Source organism: Xenopus laevis, chromosome 9_10L, assembly GCF_017654675.1.
Source record: "Xenopus laevis strain J_2021 chromosome 9_10L, Xenopus_laevis_v10.1, whole genome shotgun sequence".
Lineage (NCBI taxonomy): Eukaryota > Metazoa > Chordata > Amphibia > Anura > Pipidae > Xenopus > Xenopus laevis.
In genome coordinates, this window is record NC_054387.1 from 27,793,924 (window position 1) to 27,815,579 (window position 21,656).

At 38.5% G+C, this 21,656-nt stretch overlaps 1 protein-coding gene across 4 annotated transcripts in view; it reads right to left on the bottom strand.

The window, feature by feature from the left end:
• LOC108700989 (regulatory-associated protein of mTOR) overlaps positions 1–21,656 on the bottom strand; it is a 213,262-nt gene that overhangs the window by 93,067 nt on the left and 98,539 nt on the right. For all 4 annotated transcript variants that reach the window (XM_018235081.2, XM_018235080.2, XM_018235083.2 and 1 more), the window contains exon 4: positions 2,121–2,279. In XM_018235081.2, coding sequence (XP_018090570.1) covers positions 2,121–2,279 — 159 coding nt within the window. The remainder of the gene's footprint in view (positions 1–2,120; positions 2,280–21,656) is intronic.

The following is a 21,656-nucleotide window of genomic DNA, read 5'->3' on the forward strand; positions in this document are numbered from 1 at the left end:
AACCCATAATTAATAATAAATAAACAAATAAAAGCTGAAAAAGAGTGGCTGTGAGCCACCTCAGTTCTACAGGGTGGAATGCCTTAGCCACAAGGCAAAAGGGCAAAGTGTACCACTGTCAAATCTTCACAGTTTCCCAGTTTACTGCAATCTTCCAGCACCTCAGTTGCCTCAGAGGATCAAGCAGTTCTCTATCCTCACAGTGGAGACTAGCATCTTACCCCAAACTGATAAGAACAGATACTACTTGATTTCAGTCAGAGCTTTAAAGAGATTACACATATTTTGTATTAGTCCCTTCTCCAGTGGAGCTTGTATTCTAAGCGTGGGAGTATTCACAGAGAACCCTGGGAGGCAGGGGAAGAAGGTAAACACTTTACAGTTGGGTGAGTTGAAATTTTGGTCATCATTGAGTGAAGTCCATTCTGCCTCTGCTCCTGAGGATTCCCTGTCTTGGAACCAGATACATGCATAGAAGTAGTGCACAGAATGAGAAGACACAGTTTTGGGTTGGGAACGGGTCGTACAATGGCAATATGTTGATTAGGGTCTGTTGCGTGTTAAGGATATGCAGGCTAGAATCAGGTGCAGGTTGAGTTGTTCCTGACCCGAACATCTCTATTGTTAAATTTTGAGTAATTCCTTATGTTCCAAATACTGAATCAACCACTGACTTCAGCCATTAGCATTCCTGCAACGTGGGCCTTTAAATTCTGACTCCTATATTGTATGTTTACTGAAAGTTTAATTTGCAAATAACGAACAGGCACAATTATAAGAATAGTACAAGATTTCAGAATTAAATTTGGAAAAAGTGTAATAAAACTCACAATAAAACATTCATTCAAATGCCTTGGGGTTGGTAGGATTGTAAAAATAAATGTAAAAGGTATAAAAAATGTATAATGAAGAAAGAAATTTTAGGTTCTAACAGCTAAGATGTGTGTGCCATAAGCCTCACAAGCTTGAGAAATTCCACTCAACAGGTCTGCATTAGTTACAATAACACTGCTTTTTGGGCATTGCCTGTTGCTATGTAAATATATATATATACAATTTTTTTTCTTGTATACATCTCGGAGACACGTGTTGAGTTACAAATAAAAGAAATATAGTAACATAGTAGATGAGGTTGGAAAAAGAGACATAACCATCAAAACCAACCTTTTAGCCTAAGGGGCAGATTTACTATAGGGCCGATGTTTGCAGGGACATCGGCAATTTATTAAAAGGCACAGCGCTAGCGAAAGAGATAGGCGCTAGCGCTCATTGCATAGATCTTCCTCATTCCTCAATCTTCTGTTACTTACATCATATTCTGAGTGGAAAAAGCATCAACGTTTAAAAAACGCTGGCGTCAGTGCAGGGCCAATCCTAGGCGACCCGGCCGGCCACCTCGCTGCCCTCCGTACCCGAATGCAGTGTGAGCACACATGCGCAAAGCACCACGAGAGGGAGGGGAGAGTGCCAGAGGGTAAGGGAAAGGGAGGGACGAGTGCCAAACGGAGAGGGAGGGAAAAAAGAGGCGGAGGGGAGGAGAAAGAGCCATAGGGGAGGGAGAGTAGATAACATTGACTAGGGGTAGGCAGAAGACAGGTACCTGCCCAGCGCCCCCCTTTCATTGCGCCCTAGGCAGGTGCCTCTTCTACCTACCCCTAGTTCCGGCCCTGGTTGGCGTATTTTTCTTTGTTCAGAGTGATAGTCTGCAAAAGTCCTGAAAAAAGTTTTTTTGGGCAACCGGTTTCCCCCATACATTTTCTAACATATAGAACTATACAGTGGGCTCATGTGTAGGGCATTATAACAACTCTATTGTCTTTATTAAGGTTCCCTGGACATGTGTAATTAACAGTGGAAATGTAATATATTTGCTGCAACATATAACATAAAGATGTCCATTCAACTTTAAATTTCCTGCCGTATGCAAATTAACCTGATTGCAAGACCTCTAGTCGCCAGCGTTCGGCGCCCACAATGAAACTCCACATTTTAATGAATTAGTGAATTTTTGTGTGGAGAAGTGTAGCGATGGGTGCGAAGCAGTTGCAGGCGACTTTTTACCGGTTAGTGAATCTGCCCCTATGTGTAACCAGCCTAACTCCTTATTCATTTGTACCTACCTTATTGAACACCCAGATTTCTCCATTGACTGTAGGTCGGGGAACACCATGCCCATTATAATGGAACAGCACTCTTTCCTCCTTTGCATTCCTTCTCAGAGAAGTGCAGAGTTTTTTCACCTCATCCACAGTTGGATCCAGACTCTGTTTGTACCTAGCCTGGGAAAGAAAGGGTAGTTTTACTAAGATTGTAGAACAGATTCTTCAATACACAACTTTAATAATTATTAGTAATTTCTGAAAATTTGAACAATTAAGGTCTCTATGTAGAAAGACCTTAGTGCCAGTGCAGTAGCATACCTCCCAACTGTCCCATTTTTACAGGGACAGTCCCTCTTTTGACTGGAAAGTCATTTTTCTCTGCACTTTGCACTGAACAGCCAACAAAGTTTCTAACTTAACTGGCTTTTGGCAGAGAGCCCACAACAGCCACAGCTGCAGATGAGATACTTTTGTAACAATTTCGAGATAAGCAAATAAGTAATTGTAACAATATAAGATAAAAGGTCCCTTGGGAAAAGCTAGACTCACAACTTAAAGTGCAATTACCTTCATTAAAAAACTGGAAAACTGGAAAAAAAAAACCTCAAACTTTCATAACCTGTGTGGTCAAAAAATGGACGTGGTCAAAAAATTTCTCCTACGCTACGCATGGCAACTTTTTTGTCGGTGGCGCCTAAATAGCAATTAAAGAAAGAAATGCTGCATGAAGAGTACTTTCCTCATTCCTGAATTCCTTAGTATTGTGACGCTGCCAATATGATCCCCGGATTAGGCTAATCCCCCTCCAGTACATTCATCAGAATTCATAACTGACCCACCTACCAACACCTCTACATTTTTTCTGCTGCACAGGGGAGTTGCCTTAAAATTCACTAATGCATATGGAAGCAAGAATGTACATTCCTAGTTATTTAAAGATGCATGTTCAAGTTAATGTGTTTATTTTTTCCCAGACGTGTTAACATTATTAAAACATTAATGAAAGTGGGCATGCTGTAAACACACAAACAAATTCCCTCACCTGACACACTGACATTGCAAAGTATATCAGGTATAGGGTACATTGTTCGTACCACAATTACAGTGTTGTCTACATCTGCTGTTTAAAGAATACAATCCCCTGTATGGTCCACGTTCAGTTTGGTTTGCAGATGTAGGTAAAAGCACTTCAGTGTGTTCCAGGACATGTCCTTGAACCCAGCAATTTGCTTTAATGTCAGAATGAAGAATAAAGTGGAGAGAGAAAACAGAAGGGATTTAAGCTGCAATAAACCTAAAACTTGGCTAATAGGACATGGATGGACATGAATAGTAACATAATAGCATTGACTTGAGCCTGCAGGGGAATGACAGGAGAGGGACAAATTTATTCTAGGACAGGGCAACTGATCACATTTTTGCTTTCATTGTTCTACCCATAGTTTCTATGGGTTACTGTGCAGGAGCCAATTCAACCATTGTTGGTACCTAATGAAAATGACTCTATAAGGAATCCAATGATCCTAGCACCCCTCCAAACGAAATAGTTTGCCTAGAACTGACTATCAAAGTTTAGACTTTCCTGTGAATTTCACAATCAAGTTGCAATTTGCAAGGTGGCCTGCCAAATTAACTGCTTATCCAATTTACTGATGATCTAAAAGAACAGCTGTTACAATGTCACTGCATAGTAATTTTTTGCAAATGCATGCCCTCAGTCACTTGACACTAAGGGGTTATTTATCAAAGTCCGAATTTATCTCAATATTTTCTGCTACAAACTCCGATCAAATATGCTCAGGTTTTTTACGCTTATTTATTATTAAATTCTCCTGAAAATTTGCTTTGCGGGTAAATATTTTTGGGTTTTTTCATATGATTTTAACAAATTTTACGATTTTTCCCGAATTTTCACCTGAAAACTTTGAGGTTTTGCATGAAACCCAGCACACATCAAAAAATCATTGGGACTTTTCCCATTGACTTATATGCAATATATAAGACTTTTCCATCCTCAGGGTTTAATAAATTACGAAAAATGTGATTTTATAACAAAAAAATCACAAATTTTTCCTGACTTTTGCATTCGGAGTTTAGTAAATAACCCCCTAAAAATCTAAAAGCTCTTCATGAGATGTATTTCTTTCAGTTTCATTCAGTGTAGTTTTTTTACTGCTCAGATCTAGGCAAAACAGATTTTTTTTTCATGGTTTTCTTGTTCACATCACATATCTGAATTTTCTGCAGGGCATCTCCATCCAACAAGTTTTTGCATAATTTTTACTTCGTGTTATTTATATAGAGCCACATTTCTGTAGCTCAATAAAGAAATGACACATCATTCACATCGGTCCCTACCCAAGAGGAGCTTACGATCTAAAAACTCTCTCACACTCACATAAACTATAGACAATTTAGACAGGAGCCAATTAACTCGTCTGTATGTTTTGGAGTGTGGAAGGAAAACAACGCAGACACAGAGATAACACATCCTCCTAGCAGACCAGTGGCTGGGACTTGAACCCAGGACCCCAGTGCTAATGGACAAATATATAATTCTTAGCAAATTTCCATCATACATTAATTTAAAAAAGCTTAATCACTTTAACGTTATCTGTAAATGTAACTCCAGACTGAAAGCATTATTTATTGTTGTTGTTTTCTGCATGCACACCTGTTCTAACTGTACCTTGTGAAGGAAGTAAATCCTCCACCAGGTCTTACATCAGTTGACTTCTGCTACATTGTTTCAGATGCAGGTATGGTATCCGTCATACAGAAATCTGTTATCCAGAATGTTCCAATTCATTAAAGACAGCTGTCGGAATTGATACAATAGTTGCTAATACTCCAGAGATGCTGCTGAAAAATGTATCAACTAAATGTTTCAAAAATGTTTAAAGTCTGCGCTTAAATTAATGAGCTGCCAGACAAACATCAGAGGCAGAGGCAAAACAGTGGAAAATAATGAAAAAAGTCTTTATTTCTGGGGAACAACTGAACTGAAAAAAGAGTTTGGAAAGGGGTTGTTCACCTTTAACCCATTAACTGCCAAGCACGTAGGTACTATGTGCTAGCAGGAAAATTCTCTGACTGCCAAGAACGTAGTACCTACATGCTGCACTTTCAAGGGCTCCATTGCTGCACTGGCGGATTTTGCTGCCGTGCAGGTAAGTCTGGCAAGTCCCCTACCCCCTAGGCAACGAGCCAAGGGGCCTGCCACCTCGGTCCTGCGACACGATTGTCGCAGGACCCGACTTTCATACATGCCATCTTTACATGGCGCAGGCACTTGACAGGACATCGTGGGACCCGATCCAGTGCCGCCCACTCACTTCCTGTCAGTGATCCTGGACCCTCCAAAGCTGCCAAAGACTCCCCCACCCACAGAAATGGTAAGTGGCCTTTCTTTACTAATTTAAACACACACATGAATTTACACAGACACACTACACATTTTACTAAAGGTAGGTTTTTTGCTTTTCTATTTTTTTTTCTTTTGTACACTCACACACTCTTACACATATTTATATTTACACACTCACATACACATATACACACATTTACACACTTTTTAGAGCTTTACACACATGCATACACAAGTACACACATATATTGTTGTTTTACTTTTTTTTTCTTTAGTTCTTCAATTTATCAGTTTCCCTCGTTATTCCCCTAAAAACTTTAGATTTCCCAGAGTTAATATTGGATCAAGCATTCTAACCGCTAACCGTCTACACAAATGAGGAACCAGTAAGTGAAGGTTTCCTTCTTAACAGTCCCAATTCCAGTAATACAACTAATGATGCATGGTTCACACATGAAGAAATTCAAAAGAGACTAGAACATGTTAAGATTAACAAAGGTCCGGGGCCAGATGGTATTCATCCCAGGGTAATTAGTGAGCTTAGCTCTGTGATTGCCAAACCTCTTTACTTAATTTTCCAGGATTCATTGAGATCTGGCATAGTGCAGAGAGACTGGCGAATTGCTAATGTGGTGCCTCTATTCAAAAAAGGATCCCGTTCTCAGCCTCTAAACTATAGGCCAGTTAGTCTGACGTCAGTGGTAGGAAAGCTTTTCGAAGTGTTAATAAAGAATAAGATACTGGACTTCATAGCAAATCATAATACTATGAGTTTGTGTCAGCATGGTTTTATGCGTAATAGATCTTGCCAGACTAACTAAATTTCTTTTTATGAGAATGTAAGTAGAGACCTCGATTCTGGGATGGCAGTGGATGTGATTTACTTAGACTTTGCTAAAGCATTTGATACAGTGCCACATAAAAGGTTACTGGTTAAATTAAGGAATGTTGGCCTGGAACATAGTATTTGTACCTGGATAGAGAACTGGCTAAAAGATAGACTACAAAGAGTGGTGGTAAATGGAACATTTTCTAATTGGACCAGTGTTGTTTCGTGGAGTACCGCAGGGCTCTGTACTATGTCCCTTGCTTTTCAACTTGTTTATTAATGACCTGGAGGTGGGCATTGAAAGTACTGTTTCTATTTTTGCAGATGATACTAAATTGTGCAGAACTATAGGTTCCATGCAGGATGCTGCCACTTTGCAGAGTGATTTGTCTAAACTGGAAAACTGGGCAGCAAACTGGAAAATGAGGTTCAATGTTGATAAATGCAAGGTTATGCACTTTGGCAAAAATAATATAAATGCAAGTTATACACTAAATGGCAGTGTGTTGGGAGTTTCCTTAAATGAGAAGGATCTAGGGGTCTTTGTATATAACACGTTGTCTAATTCTGGGCAGTGTCATTCTGTGGCTACTAAAGCAAATAAAGTTCTGTCTTGCATAAAAAAGGGCATTAACTCAAGGGATGAAAACATAATTATGCCTCTTCATAGTCCCTGGTAAGGCCTCATCTGGAGTATGCAGTGCAGTTTTGGACTCCAGTCCTCAAGAGGGATATAAATGAGCTGGAGAGAGTGCAGAGACGTGCAACTAAATTGGTTAGAGGGACGGAAGACTTAAATTATGAGGGTAGACTGTCAAGGTTGGGGTTGTTTTCTCTGGAAAAAAGGCGCTTGCGAGGGGACATGATTACAATTTACAAGTACATTAAAGGACATTATAGACAAATAGCATGGGGCCTTTTTACCCATGAAGTGGATCACCGTACCAGAGGCCACCCCTTTAGACTAGAAGAAAAGAACTTTCATTTGAAGCAACGTAGGGGGTTCTTCACAGTCAGGACAGTGAGGTTGTGATGGCTAATTCAGTTAATTCCTTTAAGAATGGCTTGGATGATTTTTTGGACAGACATAATATCAAAGGCTATTGTGATACTAAGCTCTATAGTTAGTATATGTATGGGTATATAGAATTTAATTAAAAGTATGGAGGGTTGTGTGTATGGATGCTGGGTTTTCATTTGGAGGGGTTGAACTTGATGGACTTTGTCTTTTTTCAACCTAATTTAACTATGTAACTATGTAACCATGCTGACAGATCAGTTATTTCATTGATTTACGTGGTTTGCACTTTGATCATTTGTAGTACAACATTTTTTTTAGAAATTTTGGATTCGTCAGAATATGTACTTAACAAAAATATATGTTTTTTTGGGGTCTTTGAACAGTTACAGGGTTTTACAGCACATAATACACAGTAAGGGTCTTTATTCACAGAAAGTAAATTGGCAGCCGATAAAATTGATATGCACTATTTTTATTTGGGTTCCACACATGCCCACCTGCTTTGGTATATCTATGCATATTGGGCATCAAACTGTTCAGTAGACCCTTGGCATCAATATTTAGGGTGTTTTACAATTACATGTAAGACGTTGGGTGAGAAAAATGTGGCTAATTGCAATATTTTTAGGCGATTTTCAGAAATCTAATAAAAACCGCTGCTTTTAGCGTAGGTTGAGTAGTTTGGAGTAGAAAGACATAATTAACCATTTTGGATTCGTCAGAATGTGTACTTTCTAAAGATATGTACTTTGGGAATCAAACTGTTCAGGAGCCCAGGCTTTCATATTTGGGGTGATTTATCTTGATACCTAATAATATGTGGGAAATAAGATGCTGCAGGTGAAAGTTTTTAGGTGATTTCTGGAAATGTCACCAAAATCGCCACATTTAGGCTTGATGCTTTGGATTAAAAAGACATGCATACCCAATTTGGATTCTGTGAAATGTGTACTTTCCCAAAAATATATGGTTTTCTGGGGTGAACATACTTTTTTTTCTACTTTTGCCCCCCCCCCCAAACTTTGTAAATGTGTTAATTTTGCAGTACCTGAAAAGAAAGACCATATGGGGGTCTTCATTTTGGGACCCCTATATGCCATGTGCTTAGGTAAACCTATACATATTAGGCATAAAACAGAGGACACAGGCTTTCAAATTTGGGGTGATTTGTCTTGATACATAAAAGTATGTGGGAAACACGATGCTGCAAGGTGGAAATTTTGAGGTGATTTTTGGGAATGTCATCAAAATTGCCAGATTTATTTAAGGTTTGTGGCTTGGTGCTTTGGAGTAGAAAGACATGCATACCCAATTTTGAATCGGAGGAATGTGTACTTTCCAAAAATATATGGTTTTCTGGGGTGAATGTACTTTTTTTATACCATGATATTGCAGTATCTGTAATTACATAATAGCGCATTTGGGGCCCATATATGCCACATGCCTAGGTAAACCTATCAAACTGTTCTGTCGACTCCTGGCAATCATATTTAGGGTGTTTTACGTTGGTACCTACTGATGTGTGGAAGATATGATGCTGTAGATTGGAAGTTTTGAAGTATTTTTTAAAAAAATTCCCAGATTTCTATAAAAAAAATTATAACTTTAGGAAAAAATTGCAACTTGATTGTTTGCAATTCATAGATAGATTTACCTATTTTTTATTTGCCAGAATCTGCTGTTTCTAATAATGCGTAGTTTTCAAGGGTAAACCTACTGTTAGTGGAGTGTTTGGCCTTGAAATCAGAAGCATGCCATTTTGTGGAGTGATGCTTTGGAAATTTGGTAGTGTACTGCTTGGAGATTTTGAGCTATACAAGAAATCTCCATAAAACTATATATATTTGGTATTGGCCCATTCAGGAGACATATCACTTTCCAAATCTGCTGTGTTCTGGTACATAAACTAAATTATGTTTCTGATATATGTAATTGTACTATATGAAACATGATTTTTTTTCATTTTATTAGACACTTAGAAGCCTATATCTTTGTACAGAAGTGGAGTTACACCAGAATTCTAGCATATTTAGACATTTTATCCTGAAAAAATCGATATATTGTTTTCCTGGGTAAATTAAAAGACCCCCCAGAAAGGCCCTTAAAGAGAAGTACAAAAGGTCTAAAAACTGCTGGGCCCTAAATGTTCGCATTTAGGACAAAATAACAGGGTACGGGTTAAGCTTTTAATATGATGTAGAGCGTGATATTCTGAGAAAATTTGCAAGTAGTTTTCATATTTTATAATTTGTGGTTGTTGTTTGCAATCACAGCAGTCTGGTTGCTGGGGTCCAATTTACCCTAGCAACCATGAATTGATTTGAATGTAGAGACTGGAATATGAATAGGAGGGGGCCTGAATAAATACAAAAAGTAGTAATAAAAAGAAGCAATAACATTACATTTGTTGCTTTACAGTGTATTAGTATTTTAGATTGAGTCAATAATTCCCATTTCAAAGCTAGAAAGAGTCTGAAGAAGAAGGCAAATAATTCAAAAACTATTAAAAAAAATTAAGGGCAATTGAAAATATGCTTAGCATTAGCCATTCTATAACATACTAAAGTTAACTTAAAGGTGAACCACCCCTTTACAAGCCTAGCACCCACCTTGTTGCCTATATTTATTATCTCACCTAGTCTCTCTGAAGATATAGGGTGTCTACTAATGGCACAGCATTATCACTGCATTTGCCAAATGCAATATTGCAGATATATGATCTTAAGTTATTATAGTTTAAAGGTCTGATTGTGACATCAAAACATGATGGTTCTGGGCATAATTTGCCAGATCACTCAAGAGTTTATAGTCACCAAGCCTTGATCAGATATTAATTGGGGAAAAATTTGGTTTGATTCTTTACAAATATGGCAAATATGGTGCTAATTCAGTCATCACAGTCATCAACTGTCATCTCTTGCATGGACAGTTTACTTCTATCAGAGAAGCCCATTCAAGAATATTCTCAATGACAGCACGAGAACGATTGCACAAAACTGAAAACCTGATTTGCAAAAGACATTTTTAAAACGGCATCATACATGTATGCAGGGACACAACTTGCACAATTATAAATGTGATGATGCTTTAGCGAATTCTTCTGTGCTAAGTCTCTCTGTACTAGAATAATAATTTAAAACACTGTCTTTTTTACAAAAAAAAAAACTACACAATGTAAGTGTTTTTGGGTAGCGCAATTTGGGAGATGTTTCAGTTGAGAGAGCCTGGTATCGACTAATGAAAGCTGATTAGAGCCAGGTTAAAAAACTGGTTATTAAACACTGCTCTAAACAGTAAAAACTCATCTTTATCCCACAGGAGTAAACAACTGAAGAAATCCAGCAAAACAATCATCAATATAATGATAAATTGACTCAGTAGCAATGTATTTAAAGGGTCCTGTCATCCAGACATAAAAAGCTGTATAAAACAAGGCCTTTCAAATTAAACATGAAATCCTAATTATTTTTCTTATTAAAGCATTCATAGCTGTTGTAAACTCATTTAAAAATCTCAGCTGTCAATCAAATATTGCCTGCCACTAGGCATAGAGGTGGGGCAGGCAATTGCTTACTTTTCATTCAGCATTAACTAGATGTAACTGCATTCCTCACATTCCCCCTCTCTCGTTACCATTTAATTGTGTAACCAGTACATGGGAATGGACATCAGGTTCCCCATTCTGGTGCACAAACAAGATTTCGAGATGATGCAAGGCTTGCCTTACTAACAGTGTCCACAAAATGGCTCCTGCCTGCTTGCTATAATTATGAATTCAAATTATTTAATTATTAACGTGACAAAATAGGATTTGGAATGATTTTTTTTTTTGGATGAGGGGTCCCCTTTAAACTATAGCTAAAAAAGCCATCATGGCATTTGTACAGAAACAGAATCCAGTCTCGGCAATGGGTATAATGCAGAAAGAAAGATCAGAGAGCTGCGAAAAAAATGTATATGCTGACTTCACACCTTATACACTGCTTCTCCCTCTTTTTCTGTTTTATTCAGTCCAATAGCTTCCATTGCCACAGAAGTTCAAAACAAACCCTGAATAAGGCTTGCAGACAATTAGGTAGAGGGTACTGATCTGCGGTATCTGTGCCTAATTAAAACTCTTTCCACACTGCCCATGCTTTTCAATTTTCTCAATTATTTTACTGCTAAGAAGATTTGTAACGGAGTAACACTTACGAATACATTCAGATTCGGCCTAGTGTAAGACAGGCGTGTCTGTTACAGCAAACTACAGATTGCTTCAAAGACACATCAAGTGCTCAGTAACCAAGGCCACAGCGAACGTAAAATCTATGTTAACCCATTCACAGCACAGCTGGAAATAAATGAACAAGGTCTCACTTCTGGCTCCTTCTTTCCTCTTATCTTACATTTGTCAGTCTGACTAATACATCTGATAATTTTGTTGTGGTGAGAACATCTTAGGCCAAGTGATATCAAATTAACTTGGATGGCAAAAATCAGAAAACTAGCTCCAAGGAGAAGGAACACTTAAGGCTTGACATCTTTCAGAGTGTAGTATTTTGCCCAATCTTTAGCAGAGCATGAGGTTAATCCATCAATTTCAGAGGTAAGCAATAAGGTACCTAGTGTGGGAGGTGCTAAATTAATATTCGAGGAGCAGAGAGGTATAGATGGGAATACAAATAAGCTGACAACACATCAAGGCTACCTGCCTATACAGGCCACAAATATTGCAAATTGTCATTTTATTTATTTAACTTGCTCGATTCAGGGGGAATTATAATTATAATTCTATTACCATGTCGATGCAGCACCAATATTAGATATATATAATAGTACCACTCCTCTCCTAGGCTTCAGTATATAGGTATGGGATCTGTTATCAAGAAACCAGTTATCCAGAAAGCTCCGAGTTACGGGAAGACCATCTCCCATAGACTCCATTTTAATCAAATAATTCAATAATACATTTTTAAAAATTATTTCTTTTTTCTCCGTAATAACACAAATACCTGGTACTTGATTCAAACTTAGATGTAATTAATTCCCATTGGAGGCAAAACAATCCTATTTTATTTATTGTTTGAATGATTTTTAAGTAGACTTAAGGGATGGCCATCCAAATTACAGAAGGATCCCCTATCTGAAAAACCCCAGGTCCTAAGCATTCTGAATAACAAAATGCAATTAAATGAGATTGCCAACTGCAATTGCTCCTTACAAATGTTAGTGGTAGATGCTCAGGAACATCAGGGATACATCAGGGATACTGCCTTATCATCTGTAGTTTACTGCAAAGCTGTAAACATCTTTGCATCTTTTATATTCTGTTGGTGGTCAACATGCCCAGTACAGTGCACCACTATATAAACAACTTTGTCACCAGGTTCTAAAATGGAAGGATAATCTTCAAGTTCCAGTCTCAGTCACAGAGAGATTAAGTCAGTGTTTTCGTGATGTATACATCACAATTGGTTCTTGTGGTTTACTATTCCCATGCCTACATACTATCCAAGATGTGTAATCAATATAATTTATTGCATATTTCTGATGCCGCATAATCTTTTATAATACTTATAGCTGCTTATCTCTTTAGGATTATTTAACTTCCCCCTATGTTCTCCAAGGAAGGAGGAAAATGCCCCTAATATAAAAAATAGTGGTTTGTTGTCTGTACTGTAAGTTGTGAATCTGATGCAATGCGGTATCATGTGCAACCTAATACTGTATATTACTCCTCATTGTATAAAGGTATTCTACTCATGCCCTATGTGAATTTACATGATAACTGACACATCTCTATGCTGACTCTTTTGTAAATATCTTTTAAACAAACTTGCCTAAAATAAAAAAGGTTTATTGAACTTTCTTTAAAGTTATTACAAAATCCCAAACACTGTGACGCATATTGCCCAATCTCACTACTTACAACCGATGTAAAAATTTTAGCAAAGGTCTTAGCCAAGTAATTCATCACCTGGTCCATGGAGACCAAACTGGTTTTATGCCAGGCAAATCCAAGGCTCTGAATATCCGTAGACTCTACACTAACCTTTCCCTCCCCCATGACAACCTGGGTCAGAGGACTGTGGTTGCACTGGACAATGCCAAGGTGTTTGACACTGTTGAGTGGCCGTATCTTTGGCAATTATTAAAAGAATTCGGATTTGGCCCAAATTACATCAATCTAGTTAAATTATTGTATAACGCTCCCACTGCATCTATAAAAACAAGTAATATGTCTACCCCTTCTTTCCGTCTCTACCGAGGTACTAGGCAGGGCGGTCCAGTCTCCCCTCTACTATTCGCTTTGGCTATTGAGCCCCTTGCCTGCCTCATCAGATGTCATAACAATATAACGGGGTTCGTTCTGGGTAACAGGGAGGATCGTATTCAATTATACGCGGATGATACACTCTTATATCTGGGGGACAGAGGGGACTCACTAACCAATGTCCTAAAGGTCTTAGCAGACTTCCGTGCTGTATCCGGGCTGGTAATCAATAAATCCAAATCCACTGCCCTTATGCTAGACCCGCTTACAGAGGAAGAAGAATGACTACCTTTCCTTTTAAAGTAGTCCCCGAATTTACTTACTTAGGAGTTAAGGTCACAGCCCTCCCCCAACACTACTTAACCCTTAACTTAGACCCGTTGAATGATTGGTTATCCCAAAAGCTTAAATCTTGGGCTAACCTCCCGGTAGGCCCCACAGGGCAGGTCCATCTTATAAAAATGATTATTTTGCCCAAGTTTAAGCTGGCCATAGATGCAAAGATCCAATCGTACGAATCATCGTACGATCGGACTTTCCCATCTCCCGACCCGCCACTAACCATTCAGATCAAAGTCTTACCAGTCAGATTAGTTAAAGAACAGATCAGCAATGTTCTACCCCTGACAGCAATCGTACGATATCTATGTCCAACCAAAGCTAGTGACAGTCTCCCACTGAAAATCGTACGATCGGCAATAAACGCAGAGATATTATCGGCAGCAGACAGAAATTTTCTAAACTGTCCGATCGACCAAACGACCGATCCCCGCCGGACGAAAAATGTCAGGACTCTCCACACACGGTACGAATATCGTACGAATCCTCGATTCATACGATCAGATCTTTGCGTCTATGGCCAGCTTTACTCTATGTACTACAGCAAGCCCCTATATGGATACCAAAATCCTATTTTCTTAAACTTAATGCTATATTTAGACAACTGTTGTGGGCTCATTCCAGGCCAAGACTAAAGCTTGAAACACTAATGTGTGCTAAAAACAAAGCTGGTTTGGCCCTTCCAGATATGTATCTATTTTATCTGGCAGCGCAACTGTCCCACCTCACTACATGGGTGGAAGGTTCGCATCACAGGGTGCTACATTCACTTTGGGCTCATTTAACTGGTTTCACTAATAACCTGGATCCTAGGGAACTCTGTCACTACATCTCAGTCATTACTTCCCCCCCCCCCCATCAGCTCCCTACGTAAGGTGTGGAAAATGGCAAATACACTTCTGAAATCTCCTACCACGGACCCACTTACGCCACTATGGAACAACCGAGACTACCCCTTGTTGGTAAAATTAGGTCCAATGAGTCTTTGGTCGGACTGTGGGGTGAATATCCTAGGTGATGTATGGCATGATGGCAAACTAATCTCCTTTGCACAATTGAAAAATCAATTCCAGATCCCACATAACCAATGGCTGACCTTTCATAAGCTCAGCCGTGCTCTCAATACCACATACAAGCGCCATGACTTATTGTTGTCCACACACCCCTTTCTGCTATACATTAAGAGGGAGCCATACAAAAGGTTTGGTCACTATGTTATATGCTAAGTTGCTACATGAAGTGCACGGAAATAGTCTGGAGGGGTTACGATCTAAATGGGAGGTGGATGTGGGCACAATCCTAGATGAGGAATGGCAGGAAGCGCAGGAATCCCCTCAGTTAGTATCCCCTAACCATAGACTACAGCTCATTCAATTATATATTCTTCATAGGGCTTATTACACCCCTGTCAGACTTCACTATATTAATGCCAACACCCCGGATGTTTGCACTAGGTGTGCTTTGGAAAGGGGAACTCTGTTACACATGCTGTGGAGCTGCAATAAGCTTTCCACATATTATAGGGAAGTACTAGATGCCTTAGATGCGGTGCTTCAGGTGACAATCGCCAGAACACCAAAAACGTGTGTCCTGGCCATAAATCAAGACTTAAAGCTGAATCATTATCAGTCACTTTTCCTTCTTGAGGCATTACTACTAGCTAAGAGAATAATCACCCAGAATTGGAGAGCGGTGACTCCTCCTACCTTCTCTACCTGGAAAGCAATAATGCAGGATACCTGTAACACCTGTAATACTTAATGTACCTAAAAATGGGAGTTCCCACCAAATTTCATAGAATTTGGGGACCCTGGACCGACATTTACCCCCAACATCCAAGACAACTACCAGCAGTTTAGGTTAACTGGGTCCAGGAAAGGGGAATGGTGTAATAACTTCATTCGTCCAACTAGGTCTGACTCCCTAGTGGGAGGCAGACCCCAATAATGTTGTAAAATGTTGTACCTATGACAAAGTATTTGGTGCATGCTATGCTTTCTACACCATGTTTTGTGTAAGACATGTAACATGTGATACAATGTTCTTCCTTCTCTTGACTTTACATTGTAAACTGCTTACTTTATTCACTCAAACTACCCAAATTTAAAAAAAAATAAAAAAAAAGTCATTACAAAATATTTTACATTTAAACCAACAACAATTCAAAGAAGCTTATGTCTACAGATGAGAAATATATAGTGTGCTTATGGAAGACTTATCAGTAATAATTATGTACTTTATTGCTATGTAAATTGCAAGCCCCTGGTAAAAGAACACTTGAGGTAAATCTCTAACTTGCCTTATGGCACAATACTGCAGCTAAAAAGCACTGTGAACCTTAAAACTTTGAAATGACCATTGTATAAAATGCAAAAATAAAGAAATTATTTTATTTCTACTGAAGGGCTACCCTTGCATGCTGACTGGGTCTGCTGTAAGACTCCTTCACTTGTCTCAGCACTTGGTGGTGGTACAACCAACACATGCAGGCCCAGGTAAACAAGCACACCCAAATCACACATTGGAATTCATACTGTCTAGTCAGTCTAGAGGCAGCAGGATATTGTTACAGCCTATAGTACTGATATTATTAGTACTCCAGCATATAGGAAGAGCAGGGCTACAACCAGCACAGGGAAAGATTTATTATTATGGCATTTATAAATCACCACAAATGCAGAGCTGTACAATAAATGGTTGTGTACATGAAACATACAGGTAACAAAAAAAAACTGAGGGTAGTTCTAAATTGCTGGCTTCCAAATATATACAGGTATAGGATCTATTATCTGGAATGCTTAGGACCTGGTGTTTTTCGGATAAGGGAGATTTCTGTAATTTTGATCTTCATACCATGTCTACTAAAATAAAAAATTTTAAATTAATATTTATTGGCTTCTCACATGCAAAATGCACATATGGACACATGCAAGAGGAAACAATTAACATTTATAAAAAACGGGCATAGATGAACAGTTTAGGCCTAAGTATGCAGCGATGACAATGTAATGACAGTATAGAGAGTTTAAAGGATGACTTGTCAAAATATTTAAACCTTACCAAGTAAACCTTAAAGCACTGATTTGCCATCAATCTGTGTTTCAGCTTCATTAGAATCAAATGCAAGCTACCGTTTTATCATTTGGGAAAAAAACAGAATAATTTCAAAAAAAATTCTCTTAAATGAAATGAGCAAACAGATTTTTTTATATTACATTCTGAAATCTGACATGGGGCTAGACAAGTAAGTTTCCAAGATGCCTTATGCTCTGATAAACTTCAGTCACTCTTTACTGCTGCACAGCAAATTGGAGTGATATCACCCCCTTCTTCCCCCCCCCCCCCCCAACAGCCCATCAGCAGAACAATGGGAAGGTAACCAGATAACAGCTCCCTGACAACTGCATTGCTAAAAATGTTCCCATGCCCCAACTAGTGGTAGATTGTACTCAATGGTATAAATCCAATTTATTGGGTCAAGAATACAATAAATGGTAGCATGATTTTTTTTCAATGTGCACAGTGTAATTGAGTAATAATAAATATACCATAAAGTTCATGACAGAATAACTTTAACAGCTATGCAAATAATGCATTTATGCATTAAGTTTATTTATTGCTTAGGCTTGGCACCTTTCCCCTTCCAGAAAGTCGGGGGTCTTACTGTGACATTGCACGATGCTGATGTCACGTGGAGGGGCTATGATGTGGCAATCAGTGATTGGTTGATCATTGCATCAATCTAGGGGAGTCCTCCTCGGTTTTCTTAATTTGGTAAACCAGACAGACAATTTTGACCCGGGTAGCAATTTTGAAAACCGGGCTGTCCAGATCAAAACCAGACATGCGGCAACCCTAGTATTGCCTTCACCAAGATGCCCCAGGTCAACATTTGCTATCTAAAGAGCATAGCAAAACAATTTATGAATATTAAACATTAGAAACACACAAGAGATTTGCTTGGTGAAATTGCAGATTTAAAGGTTAGATTGCAGGATTGGCAGAAAAGTGGGTTTGCAAACAAACATCGCCACTACTACATACAGTTAGGTCCATACATATTTGGACAGAGACAACTTTTTTCTCATTTTGGTTCTGTACATTACCACACTGAATTTTAAATTAAACAACTCAGATGCAGTTGAACTAAAGCCTTTTTTAACACAATCACTTCATTTCAGGGGCTCAAAAGTAATTGGACAAATTAAAAAACTGAAAATAAAATGTTCATTTCTAATACTTGGTTGAAAACACTTTGCTGGTTCTTGAACTCATGGACATCACCAGATTCTGGGTTTCCTTCTTTTTAATGCTTTGCCAGACCTTTGCTGCAGTGACTTTCAGTTTGTTTAGTTTCAGTTTGTTTGTTGGCCTTTCTGTCCAAGGTTTAGTCTTCAACAAGTGAAATGCATGCTCAATTGGGTTCAGATCAAGCAACTGACTTGGCCATTCAAGAATATTCCACTTCTTTGCTTTAATAAACTCCTGGGTTGCTTTGGCTGTATGTTTTGTGTCATTGTCCATCTGTATTACGAAACTCCTCCCGATCAATTTGACCGCATTTAGCTGGATTTGACCAGACAGTATGTCTCTGAACACCTCAGAATTCATTCAGCTGCTTCTGTCCTGTGTCACGTCATTGATAAACACCAGTGTCCCAGTTTGTACGCCCAAGCCATCACATTGCCTCCGCCATGTTTTATAGATGATGTGGTGTGCTTTGGATAATGAGCTGTTCCACGCCTACTTTATACTTTTTTCTTGCCATTCCATTTACCATTCTGGTAAAGGGTTGATCTTGGTTTCATCTGTCCAAAGAATGTTTTTCCAGATCTGTGATGGCTTTTTTTTAGATTTTTTTTTTTTTTTTTAGCCCAATCTAGCCTTTCTATTCTTGATGCTTATGAGTGGAGTTCACCAGTGCTTTCCTTCTTTCTCAGGATGTACCAAACAATAGATTTTGCCACTCCTAATATTGTAGCAATTTCTCAGATGGGTTTTTTCTGTTATTGCAGCTTAAGGATGGCTTGTTTCACCTGCATGGAGAGCTCCTTTGACCGCATGTTTGTTGACAGCAATCTTCCACATACAAGCACCCACCTCAAATCAACTCCAGGCCTTTTATCTGCTTCATTGATAATGACATAAGAAAGGAATTGCTCACACCTGCCCATGAAGTAGCCTTTGAGTCCAATTACTTTTAAGCCACTGAAAAAAAGGTTTTAGTTCCTCACATTTTTATGCAATCTTTTTTTTTTCAACCCACTGAATTAAAGCTGAAAGTCTGCAGTTCAACTGCATCTGAGTTGTTTCATTTAAAATTCATTTTGGTAATGTACAGAACCAAAATTAGAAAAAAATTGTCTGTCCAAATATTTATGGACCATAACTTATATGCAATCAAAGCTGTAACTTGCTTTATAACAATATAGTTACGTTTAATAAGGGGGGGGTAATGTTTATACTAAAGCAATAAAAGCACACTGCATGCTATGAAAGTCACCAACATTACTGTTAAACTAATTATGTTTGGTCAATTCAGCCTGCATGTTCTTATATCTAGTGCTTTGCAGATTATTATTCTTATTAAGTTGATTGCAAAGCCACCAGGACAAAAATTACCTTTTTAAATGTAGATTTAATTTACTTTAGTGTCAGGGGTGATTCTGGACCAAGCCCTCTTGAGGCGGCCTATCACACACAAAAATTCGGTGTCGGATTAGAACTAGAGGGGCTGCAGAGAGTGCAGCTGCACTCTCTGCATTAGAAGAAACAAATTTCCAGTTTAAAAAATAGAATGTCTCTTAAAGGGATACTGTCATGGGGGAAAAAATGTTTTCAAAACAAATCAGTTATAAGTGCTGCTCCAGCAGAATTCTGCACTGAAATCCATTTCTCAAAAGAGCAAACAGATTTTTTTTATATATTCGATTTTGAAATCTGACATGGGGCTAGACATATTGTCAATTTCCCAGCTGCCCCAAGTCATGTGACTTGCTCTGATAAACTTCAATCACTCTTTACTGCTGTACTGCAAGTTGGAGTGATATCACCCCCTCCCTTCCCCCCCCCCCAGCAGCCAAACAAAAGAACAATGGGAAGGTATCCAGATAGCAGCTCCCTAACAAAAGATAACAGCTGCCTGGTAGATCTAAGAACAACACTCAATAGTAAAAACCCATGTCCCACTGAGACACATTCAGTTACATTGAGAAGGAAAAACAGCAGCCTGCCAGAAAGCATTTCTCTCCTAAAGTGCAGGCACAAGTCACATGACCAGGGGCAGCTGGGAAATAGACAAAATGTATAGCTCCATGTCAGATTTCAAAATTGAATATAAAAAAATCTGTTTGATCTTTTGAGAAATGGATTTCAGTGCAGAAGTCTGCTGGAGTAGCACTGTTAACTGATGTGTATTGAAAAAAACATGTTTTCTGATGACAGGATCCCTTTAAAGTTACCAGGAGCTGCTTTTTTCCAAAACAATATATTTTAAAATGTTAATACACAGCTATATTTTAGTTCAGGAACATAGGAACAAAGAAAATATTAATTGTGCCATATGCAAAATCCTAGGTCCCCGCCGATCTAGAAGTGCTCGACACTAGAAACTATGGGCACTTACCCTGACTTCCTCTGAATCATAGGCACAATAGTAAAATTTACAGAAAAAGAGGTCCTCTGCACTCAACCCATTATCAATGTATTAAGGACACTTGGACTTTTTTGTCCTTAATCTACTGATAATGGAATGAGTGCAGAGGACCTCTTTTCTTGAATTTTGTACTCACAGCCCATTGCAATCCCGCACAAGTACAAGTTTCTCTTTTGTACCATATCCTGTGTTAGTAACTGACTAGACTGAGCCAACAGTGGAGCAATCAGGTGTCTTGAAACTCTGGCTCCTCTATCTGTATCTGTAACCATTATACTGGCGCCATTATTTAAAGGTGTCACACACCTCAACCCACAAATTTTTACTATTAATATACTTTAAAAACTTTTTGGGGGTAGTCTTAGCCTCTGTCACAATCCACTCCTCATTTTCTATCTTAGCCTTTTGGATTGCTGTTTTACATTTGCTATAGTGTTTATATTCATTAAATTAAACTTCTGCCCCATCTGACTTGTAGTTTATAAATGACTTTCTCTTCATCCCTATTAACTTCTTTACTTCTGAATTAAGCCACATCGGGTGGTTCTTAACGCTTCTACATTTACTTCTTGAGGGAATAATTTGACAGCAGTAATGATTTAATATAATTTTAAATTACAACCATCTCATAAAATATAATGCCACAATCTATGATCTGAAGGACAGCACTTAAGTTAAAATTAGCTTTTCTGAAATTCAGGGTCTTTGTTGTCCCTACGCGTCAGGTGATGGTTTTAACAAGATGAAATAAAGTTTATTACTTTTAACTTATGAGTGGACACGGAGTGCTCGTCATCTTTATCTTCTGATCACTAGATACAGTAAAGTAAGGTTTCTGGTTGGCTCCTCAACAACCTGTAACATTAGCAGTACTGTTGCTCCAGTCAATAAAATGACATTGCTGGAGTTGAGTAAGCTTTAAGTTCTTGTAAAACTTTTTTTATTAGACAACATTACAGCATTCATTTTCGTCATAGCTGTTTTTTGTACATTTTTACTTTCAGATAATGGATACTCTCCTACGCAGAGGAGGACATTCCCATCAGATTCAAATACCCTGAGGGTGAAGAAAGAAAAAACTTGTTTC